Source organism: Lactuca virosa, chromosome 9, assembly GCF_052849685.1.
Source record: "Lactuca virosa cultivar CGN04683 chromosome 9, Lactuca_virosa_CGN04683_v6, whole genome shotgun sequence".
Taxonomy (NCBI): domain Eukaryota; kingdom Viridiplantae; phylum Streptophyta; class Magnoliopsida; order Asterales; family Asteraceae; genus Lactuca; species Lactuca virosa.
Genome location: NC_136434.1, coordinates 13715779 through 13727249, shown reverse-complemented (window position 1 = coordinate 13727249; position 11471 = coordinate 13715779). Strand labels below are relative to the sequence as shown.

Sequence of the window (11471 nt, the reverse complement as noted above, 5' to 3'; positions counted from 1 at the left end):
AACAATATTTTAATTTTATTCGACGCAAACCTAAAATAATAAAAGAATATTATTGTAATATTAAATATAATATTAGTATTTTTTAATGAGATATTTGCAGGCTCCAAGGGTAGAATAGGTATTATGAGAAAGGGAGAAAGGACATCACGTGCTTTTAATTTGTTTACTCACAGCGGAAAACGCTCCACCAAAATTGAAACCAAGGCGCCAACCATTCTAATATCTCCCGCCTCTCTCTTCAACATTCTCTTTATTTCTTCGCCATTTCCCTCTACCACTCAATCCCTCCACTTTCCCACCTATCTCTCCCCCCCTCTCTCTAAAATCTCTAAAATCCAAATCCTAGACGAAATGCACGGACACCAGCCCCATCCGGTCACTCCAGGCGGAGCCAGATATCTCTCCGATGATTTCTTTTCTAAAAAAGGAAAGCGACGCGGCAACTACAACTGTGGCCGATGTGGTCTTCCGAAGAAAGGCCACGTCTGTCACCTACCACCGCTATCAACCACCGATTCAAACTCAGCGGCTGTAACTCCGACCGATTCTGCAACCTCATCCGCCACCCCCACTATTCCGGCTTCACCTCTGCTATCTGCTGTTCGCCCGCATCGGCGCCAGCAGCGGTGCTCTAAGCTTCGACGAGCTTTGTCGTTTGACAATATCGTTGTTCACGATTTACCGGAGTCGGACGACGAGGGAGGGGAGGAGTGCCTTTCGCCGGATGTGGAGTTGGATGTTGGATCTGGTGAGTTGCCGGTGAATTGCTTGTGGGAGGTGTTGCGGAGGTTGCCGCCGCCGTCGTTGCTATCGGCGGCAAAAGTGTGTAAGGGATGGCTGGATGTTTCTAGACGGCTTTGGAAAGCTGCCGAAGAGCTTCGACTTAAAGTCCCCGCTAAGACTCAAGTTGGATGCGTGGGATCGGTTTTACAGAAATGTCCGGCTCTTGTTAGATTATCACTTACGATGGAAAGGTTCGATAATCTCAGATCTAGAATTTTGGTATCCGATCGGACTATTTAGTTTTATACGACGTTAAACAGATCGTTTAAGGAGGTTTTTAAACAATTACATTACGAACCTCAGAGTGACCAGTCAATGGACACAAAATGGTGATTCTTAAACTAGTTAAATTGACCTTTCAAAAACTAATTAATTTGATAAAAACCGACGTTGAACACTCAGATCTCGCAGATAAAAAAGAAAATCTAATGAAAAATGGTAAACTTTGGTTGATTTGTAAGGTGATTTATATTTTGCAGTGACATGGATTCAACTATGTTGGCCTGCATTGCTTTTTCCTGTCCGAATCTGGAATCTCTGGAGATCTTCACGTGTGAAGGCTCATTCAATCGCATTACTGGGTATATTTCCCAACTTGTTTATACGGTTTTAGTACCTTTGCTTTGGATTCTGCTGGATTGTGTTACATGTCTATATATAATCATACTTTGATAACTTTTTTCTTATATTATAAACAATATGTTTTCACAAACGCACTCATCTATTTTTATTCTACTACTCCCAGAAAATAATTCTGTATCGGGTTCAGAATATGGTTGATTTATCTTTTAAGATTATGCAAACTCTACCTCTCAATGAACTAATTTGACTGAGTTTAGCTGCACTTTTAATCACATTGGTTAGGTTAAAATGTTGTGTATGCTGGAAAAAGGCATTAATTGTCGCATTTAGATTTGGTTTTGCAGTCACTGCCTTTCTAAGTCTAATACATACATAATTTGTAGCGTGTCTTCTGATACAATAAAGTTTTCGTGGCATTGTATTAAAAACATTTTTAGCTTGTTGTCTATATGCAAGCAATCCCAATTAGATTTGGCTTTGTAGTCATCGCATCCTTAATCTATCTGCATCTGAATGTGATTTTGTTTGTATGCACGATTTTAGGGACGATTTGGGTCGTTTTGTTGCTGATAAGCGTTGTCTGAAAAGTCTTAAGATGGAAGGGTGTTCTAACCTTGCAAGCTTTGTTCTCTGCTCCACCACTCTCTCCACTCTTTGGCTTTCAGATCTTCATTCCCTTTCAAAAATGGTACTTATCTTCAAAAGCGCTCTTACATATTACAATCTACAAACCCTTTTATTAGATTCCCTGTTATTAACATCTTTTTTTTTGATCTCAATTAGGTTTTCAATCTTCCCAATTTAAACGAGATATCCCTTGATTTCTCCTGCCAAGAGAAAGATACGACTGATCTTACTACCATGATGGATGGGCTTGGAAGAAGCTGCCCTAAATTACAAAACATTCACATTGCTTCCCTTAAACTTTCCCATTCCGTTGTCCTTTCTCTCACTGCTGCAAATTTAAGGTACACCAAGTAATTTAAAATTCATAATCATGTCTAATCAGGCTCTGTAAAAAAAATACTAAAACTTGCCATAATGGGTGTCACTTTAGGTGCTTGCGTATGTTATCATTTGTTCTTGGATCAGAAATAACCGATGCATCTGTTGTAGCAATTTCTAAATCATACTCAAACCTAGAATTGCTTGACCTGAGTGGGTATGTTTTCATTTGTATTTTTATACCATTAGTGTATCAATCTTTTTTTCATTCACTGATTGTATAAGTTTCTGTTAATTACAGGTCTAGCATAAGTGACAGTGGTATTGGGATGATATGCAATGTATTTCCTGAAACCCTAACAAGACTGCTTGTTGCTCTATGCCCTAACATCACATCAAGTAATTAATTCACTTGCTTTATATTTCTATAATCGATTTTTGCATTTGACACCAATTAACATTTGATTTTGATTTTAATTGTGTATAATCAGGTGGTATCCAGTTTGCCACAGCCCAGTTGCCACTTTTGGAACTGATGGATTGTGGGATGACAATATGTGATTCAGAGTCAGACACACAACATTCAAACAATGATACAAACTCAAAAATATCACCAAACAGCAAATTGCATCTTTTATATCAGAAGTTATTTATAAAACATGCCCGTTTGAAAAAGCTCAGCCTTTGGGGTTGTTCTAGTCTTGATGTAAGAACATTTTAAACATTTTTACTTTATTCATTTTTACATAAAATTTGTTATTGAACCTTTTATCTTTACTTTTGCAGTCCTTGTATCTAAGCTGCCCTAATCTCAATGATCTAAACCTGAACTCATGTAAAAATCTGAATCCAGGTAACTTTTATAATGTCTAATATAATTCAATAGCTATAGCATGTGTGTGATGCATCTTCTCTTTTTACTGAATTTCAATTGTCTGATAACAGAAAAATTAGTACTGCAATGCCCTAAACTGGAAAGTGTGCATGCTATTGGTTGTGAAGATGTATTAATCGAAGCAGTTCAAACTCAGGTGAACTACCCTTTATGCTTATTCTATAAAAAATAAAATTAATTGATTTTAAAAATTTAATGGTATTGGTTAATACTAAACTCTTCTATGATTGTATAAATCTCAGGTTTCCAGTGATTCTGCTCCTGTAGAAGACCGATTTTCTCGCAAGAGAATGGCTGATGGTTCCAAGAGAGTTAGAATTCCATTTTCCTTTAGCCAACAGGTACATATATGTATATATATTATTTATTTACACTCTGAAACATAATATAATTTAAATGAAAAAAATAATAAAATTGTATTGGGAAATTTGCAGTTATTGGATGATGAGAAAATAAGTTGTAAGGTTCAAAAGAGAAGGTGCAGGGTGAGGGTGGTTGTGGAGTAATAAAATTATATTGGTGTAGAAGCTGTTATAAAATATAAACTATGTGCAGTAGATTATTCATTCTGTTGTCCAAATCAATCTGTAATGAAGTTAAGTTGCTAGTTTACAGGCTTAAACAAACTTTATATTTTTATTATGGTATCTTAATGTCATTGCAATAAAAATGCCATGCATATGCAAGCAAGTAAAAACCGTTTTATTCTTGTTCTTCTTTTGCTTTTAATCCATTTTTACTTAAAGTTTCCTTTATACTATCTTATGAAAATGTTGTTATTTCAAGTCATAAAATAATGTCTTTCTTTTTGGTTTGATTCATTTGTGTTCTACTTTTACACATTTTAATAGTTGTATTTTAAAAGTGCCTACTTATATTATTACTAATTAGTTTTAAATGATTTGATTTATGTGATGTTATTATTTGGTTTAATAACTGTAGCATTATTTATTTATTTAATATCAACACTTTTGAAGTTTTTGTAGTACATATGGGTTTAAAATAATACAACCACAATCTCTACAAATTTGTAAGGATGTATAAATGTTTGCTGATTTTTGGCTACTATTTATTTTAATGATTTAATATTGTTTTATTTTGTTACTTCCTAGTTAATATTTTATCTAAATTAGGTTACAACCCGTGGAAACCACGGGTAAAAGATTTATAAAATTTTATTAAATTAATAAGATACAAATGTTGGTTGGACTTTTATATAGGGAAAAGTTCAATAGAGAACTATAATTATTGCTATAAAACTTGGTGTCATTGGATTCAATTTTAATGAGGTTCATCTTAGGGTCCTTTGACATATATTTTAAATTATACTAAAAATCACAATATCATCATAATATCAGTTTGGTTGTTAAAAGTTTAATTTTTTTTAACCGATTTATGTATTAGATATCATTTCCACCAAGCCACACCATCTAAAAACCAAAACCATTATGAAGCATCAAAATAAGGAGGAAATTATAAGATATAAAATTTTATGACCATAATTGCAAATATATGCAAAACTAAGAGACCAAAAAAGTAATTTACTCTTGGATGTACTTATATTCTTTTAACATTATCACAAAACCATGTCAACTAATTAATAATCTTATACCGGAAGCTATTAATACCATTCACTTCATTTATCTACTTTGCTCATTTATCTACTTTGTATTTGTTTTTTTAAATCAATTCGATTATAGAAATTTCATCAAAATACAAAGCAAATTTCTTGTTTTATATGGGATAAATTTTCAAGGTATCATGTCCTAATAAGAAAAAATTGAAATAATGAAATACAATAATATTAATTGGGTAGACTTTTGATGTATAATCCTTTCTATACAGTTAAAAGGGTTAAATCTTGAATTTTCAAGAGAAAAAGGAAATTTTAGTAATTTACAAAAAAAAAAAAAAAACCTTGGTGAAAACAAACAGAAACTAAATTCCCATGTTGTCTAAGAAAGTTACTAAGTGAAACAGATTTGCATATTTCCATAGCTCTAAACCATATTGTGCCAATTTATCTTTAACTTTTTATGATTCACAAATATTGTGTGGTCATATTGAGGCCCCACAAGATGACTTATGCTCTCATCAGCACAAGATAGGCGACAACCACCACCACTATCTGCATATTTATAAACAAACATCAATATTTTTTTTCTTCAACTATTCAAGAGCAAACATCAAGATTTGTTTTAAGAAATGAAATAAATTGTACCTTTTGGGTATACTGTTCTTTCATATAAACTTGAATATTAAAAGATGTTGAAGAACTAAATTGTAATAAAGCAACATTGAGATTTAATCTATAATACTCAAACACACATGAAAAACATAAAATCAAGGCAAAACAAAAATTTACCTTTTAATAGCTAATCATGTACTGTGCATGTGAAACAGATTGAATATCTCCTTGTATCAACATTTGGAATTACATCAAACACACACAATTGAACTCACTTTAGTATTAACTTTCTAGCAACCAAGATTACTCTAATAACTTTAAGAATTTGATCAAAAAATAGTATTCGGCAAATTGATAATAAGTTGAACAACTTTTTGTGAATTGAAATTTTCACAATACACATGAAAGTAAACTTTTTATCTCCTTATGTTAATACTGCCAATCCATTATAGCTCTCATAGTTGCAGCCCCACTATCATCCAGACGCCCCTGCTTATTATGTTGAAACTTTCTATGAATGATCCTCGTTTTAATATTTATATTAAGAGAAATGGTTTTTGTAAGAAGTGGAGTCTATTAAAGGAATTGGACAATCATAATCTGCCGTGCATTTGAAGAAATTAAATAATTTATAAAATTTCATTCATATCTACTTAGTGTTGTTTGTCATAAATTTAAATAACTGAATTGTTTTTATTTACGTAAGTATATATGATAAAGAAATTTTGGTCTTTTAAAATAAAATAAACAATGGAACTCAATTCCTTCCATATCAATCATAAACTACAGATGCAGTTATGGAAACATACTTTCACAAGCCACATAATGGAAACAGATTGTAAAGGAAGGAGCAAGGTTTAAACCTATTCTCTTGAAAACCATAGGTCCACTCAAACGCCAACTATTGTTTGATCCCTGGCAGCTACTTTGTAGCTGCCTGTAATTAACATTTTACGTCTAAAAGAAATTAACCAAAATCTCATAAGGAGAATGAGTATATGCTTGTATGTTATATGGAGATAAATAAATATGGGTAAAAGAACCTTAAGCAGAATACAATAAGCATCATGTAGGCGGTCAAAGGTGCCACAAAGAACAACCGCTCCATAGGATTTTGATGGAGAAAACATTGCAGAATTAGGTGCAAGCTTCGGATTTGATTTTATCACAGATGTTTGATATATGATTTATACTCTTTTGTCTGTCATCAAATAAACTGAAAATCAATATTAATGAATGCAAAAGACAAAAATCCCTAAATTCGAAGTCCTCGGTTTGATTAACCTGAAAGCCGCAACATAGACTATCTACAATTCCAAAATCGTAGTTATCATCATACAGAGAAAATACCCAACTCACGAAGTCTTGATGAGAAATTTTGAGAGGAAATAAGTAGGTGAGGAAAAGCTCTAACCTGATGTTGCTGCTGAAATCGAATAGGAGCTTGCTGCGGGTTAACCGATGGAAAGGGGAGGAGGATTAGGGTTTAAGATAGAAAATAGAGAAAAAAAAGATAGGTGATTACTGATTAATGTATTTAGCGAGATTTCTGGAGATCATAAGGCATTACGGTTTTGAAGAAGTAAAGGGTATTTTGGTATTTTAACAATAACTGAGGAAATCATAAGAAAAGGACACGTGTCAAAAAAGGATTCATTTATTAAGAAGAAAAATGATTTAGTATTGTTATTTTAGTACAAAAGTCATTAAGTTTACACTATATTTCTAAATTGACGTTGTTTTTTTTTTGTCTCAATATTGATGGTGTTTTTAAATTTGTTATAATTCTGACTATTTATTGGGTCAATCTAGTTGCTTGTTGATGTACATTGTAGGTTGATGTGTCAAAATTGATTTTTATTTCACAAAAGACAATGATTTTACTTTTTTAATTTTGACACTAAGTTTTTATTTTATTTTTTAATTTTGACATCCTATTTTTTTGTTCTAAATTGAACATCATTTTTTATATTTCGTTCAATGTTACCATTTTCCAATTGAAACCATGTAAATATTTGAAACTGTATAAATTTATTTTTTTCATTTAAAAACCACTTTTCTGTATGAATACAAAACATTTTTTTTAAATTTTTTTTACATTCAAATCATCTTGTTATTTATAAATATGTATCAGTTATATCATAATTGTATTTTACATTAAATAAATAACTTAAATGATTTTGAAGGAGTGGAGTGTACAATCAGATAAACTAGATTGATCTTGGGAAAACAAGGGTTTGGAGGTCATTTTCATTACCAAAGGATCGTTCATTGTATATATTCATTATTTTTGGTTCTTCCAGATATATTAATTCTTCAGTTAATATTACTATGCAAAAATCTTTTCTCAAAGAACATCAAACAAAACTGTTGGCGTATGACGTCTTGTCCAACATGGAGCACTTAGAATCAAGTACTTAGAGTTGCCATGGAGCAACTTGGAACTCAATGGAGCACTTGAGATTCACGTAGCATGTAACAAAAGAACAGATCGTTTGAGAAAGGAATGAATCATATGACAAAGGAACATATCAAGTGCCAAAGGAACGGATCGTCTGAAAGAGGGTCTGGAGCACTTGGGAGTGAAATGGAGCAACTTGTGCACAAGTTGCGCCATTTGTTTTATGGTGATTGTCAACTGACAACATGTTGCGCCATTTGGTTTTGGTGATGGTCAACTAGCAACATGTTGCACCATCAAGCATTATGTTCGGCCATTTTGGTTCCTTGATGAAATTAGGGCATCCCCATTATGGGCTAATTATGGATGGGCCTGACCCATCATAATTAGGGTTTCACATGATTGTCTATAAATAGGTTAATATCTCCATAATTGTTAGTTTCACAGAAATTTCAAGAAAGTAAACATTGTGTGGTAGATAGCACATCTTTTTAGAGTAGTTAGTAAGCAATAGAGATTCTTTTGTTTTGAGAGCTTAAACGAGATGTAACCTTTGTGTGTGATTGTAATTGTTCTTGGAAGTTAATAAAATCCTATCTCTCTCGTTCGCCCGTGGATGTAGGTCACCTTGACTGAACCACGTTAAATATCGTGTTCACTTGATTTACGTTTTTCAAAAGTTTTATTTCCACAAGTTCACCGAAGTTTGTTTTGATATTTGTCTGAAGTGCTTAACTTGTTTTGTTGCAACCAACAAACTGGTATCATAATTATGGCTAAAGATGGGAGAGTTAAGATTGACAAATTCAATGGGCACGATTTCGATTTCTGGAAAATGTAAATTATAGATGGTCCTGACCCATTATAATTAGGGTTTCCCGCATGACATTCTGTGATTGGTTAGAAATTATGGGATCCCCATCATGTGCTAATTATAGATGGGCCTAACTCTTCATAATTAGGGTTTCCCATGCTTGTCTATAAATATGTTAATATCTCCATTATTGTTAGTTGCACATAAATTTCAAAAGAGCAATTATTGTGAGGTTGAGAGCACATTCTTTTGGAGCAGTTAGTAAGCAAGATATATTATTTTGTTTGAGAGCTCAAGCAAGGTGTAACCATTGTGTATGATTGTAATTGTTCTTGGAAGTTAATAAAATCCCCTATCTCGTTCGCCTATGGATGTATGTCACCTTAACCGAACCCCGTTAAATATCGTGTTCACTTGATTTACGTTTTTTCAAAAGTTTTATTTCCGCAAGTTCACCGAAGTTTGTTTTGATATTTGTCAGAAATGCTTAACTTGTTTTGTTGCAACCCAACAAAAAACAAGGTATTATATGTTCATGAATTTTAGATTTTGCATGAAATCCAAATTAAGTTGTCTCGGATTATCCCACATATGGTTTCGTGTTGCTTTGTCAACATGCCACAATAGTGCCACATAACCAAATAGTGCATGAAAAATATGGTTATAATATAATTAATACATATTTATACATAACATTAAGGTTTGAATGTAAAAAACCTTATATTTATATAAAAAATATGAGTTTTAAATGAAAAAAATGTATTCATACGGTTTCAATTGTAAAATATTATTTATACGGTTCCAAATGAAACAAAAAAATGATGTTCGGTTTCGAACAAAAAAATGGAGTGCCATGTCATAAAAACCGAACAAAACTGAAAAAAATGATCAATTTGGAACAAAAAAAATTGAGTGTCAAGAATGAAAAAATAAAATAAAAATTTAATGTCTTTTGTAACATCTTTTTTCAGTTTTGACATGTTAGCATGTCACGTCCTCAAAACTGATATGTCATTATGTCATGTCTGCAAACAACCGGGTTGACTGGTCAAGTTGTTAGAACTGTATCAAATTGGAAAACACAGTTCAAATTTGAGATAAAAAAACACAGTTTCAAATTAGAATTTGGTGTAAACTTAGTGACTTTTGTGTTATTTATCCAAATCAAAATGTTGATAATAGAAAATTTTAATATGTTTTGAATTATTTGATCTAATGACATATGTTTGAAATTATAATGACTAAGGTGTGTTTGGGGTATTAGCTGATCTTACCAAACATATTACCTTAGCATTTTTATTTTGATTCGGTTGGCGTATGTTGGTTTTGTTTCGTACAATTTGACATCCATAAGTTTGCATGTATAAGAGTTATCCCTCAAATACTATATCAATTATTTTTCCATAAATACCTTCCTTTGTTTATTACTATCTCCGGCCAAAATTAATTGTCCACATTTGACTTTTGAAGTATTTATTCTTCAACTAGTTTATAACCCGTGGGAACCACGAGTTATAAAATTAATTAAACTTTCATAATAAAAATTTATAATTATTAATCAATCATTTTAAATAAATTATTAATTAAGAGATATATCAAAATTTTAAAGTTATTATAACTTCAAATTTAACATATAATTAGAAAATATAAATTTGAATTTTGAAATGAGTTGCCTAATATATCTACATGACACATGACATAATATTAATGAGGGGTTGTATTAGAGTGACACTTGGCAAAAGAAGATTAAAATTATTCATTTATTAGAATGGAGACTTTGACCTAAAATATTTTGTTTTTGATAGATAATATTTGATGGAAAATATATGAATGAATTGTATTTTATATGTCTTTTCATTGTTATAAGTTTTTATCAAGTACTATATAATACAAATAAAAATATTTAAGGTCAAAGTTGAAGAAAAAAGACTTTAAAAGTCAAAAGTGAACAATTAATTTGGGACAGAGTGAGTAATATTTTATTAAAGCACAACAATAATAATTATGTTACTTAATTATTAATAATAAAATAATAATTAAGTCCCAACAATATTCTACGTTATTTAATTTTCCAAACTTCTAAATAAATATTATACAAAAAAAAAACATTACACTTATTCAGTTCTAGCCAGGATAACACATTAAGAAACACTATTTCAAATGATACTAATTCTCTGAGACCCGAGGTACTATGCAACATGCAATGTATCTAAAAGTTCAAATACGTATGTTACTTAATTTCTAATAATAAAATAAAAATTAAGTTCCCACAATATTCTACGTTATTTAATTTTCCAAACTTCTAAATAAATATTATAAAAAAAGAACATTACACTTATTCAGTTCTAGCCAGGGATAACACATTAAAAAACACTATTTCAAATGATACTAGTTCTCCGAGACTGGAGTTACTATGCAACATGCAATGTATCTAAAAGTTCAAATACTTATGTTACTTAATTTCTAATAATAAAATAATAATTAAGTTCCAACAATATTCTATGTTATTTAATTTTCCAAACTTCTAAATAAATATTATACAAAAAAAAATTTACACTTATTCGGTTCTAGCCAAGAATAACAGATTAAGAAACACTATTTCAAATGATACTAGTTCTTCGAGACCCGAGTTACTATGCAACATGCAATGTATCTAAAAGTTCAAATTATACTACTCCTCATCCTAGTTTTTCTATGTCAAGCAAAAATAAGTAGTATAGAACATTTTTCGGCTGGAAGGTGTAGTCCCATAGAAACCATATTTTTTTCTCTGCCAAATTACCGTCATGTCATTTTTATCACAAAAACATAACATTAAATTAATAATGTCATAAATACTTAGAAAATAAAAATAACTAGAAAA

General features: G+C 31.3%; 1 protein-coding gene across 1 annotated transcript; it reads left to right on the top strand.

The window, feature by feature from the left end:
• The first annotated feature begins 213 nt into the window (after positions 1–213).
• Positions 214–3918, top strand: FBL17 (RNI-like superfamily protein). The gene is made up of 11 exons (XM_079074418.1): positions 214–974; positions 1263–1364; positions 1909–2053; positions 2149–2333; positions 2423–2527; positions 2612–2709; positions 2802–3016; positions 3097–3163; positions 3256–3341; positions 3448–3546; positions 3640–3918. Exons 1-11 carry the CDS (start codon positions 352–354, stop codon positions 3709–3711), a joined length of 1797 nt encoding a protein of 598 aa, XP_078930544.1. The 5' UTR covers positions 214–351; the 3' UTR covers positions 3712–3918.
• Positions 3919–11471: the final 7553 nt, after the last annotated feature.

Excerpts from the sequence above, each read along its gene's own strand:
- FBL17 (XM_079074418.1), top strand. The coding sequence starts at position 352 with ATGCACGGACACCAGCCCCATCCGGTCACTCCAGGCGGAGCCAGATAT. Across the intron at positions 2,334-2,422 it reads CTCACTGCTGCAAATTTAAG|GTGCTTGCGTATGTTATCAT; the intron begins GTACACCAAGTA and ends GTGTCACTTTAG. Across the intron at positions 3,017-3,096 it reads GGGGTTGTTCTAGTCTTGAT|TCCTTGTATCTAAGCTGCCC; the intron begins GTAAGAACATTT and ends TTACTTTTGCAG.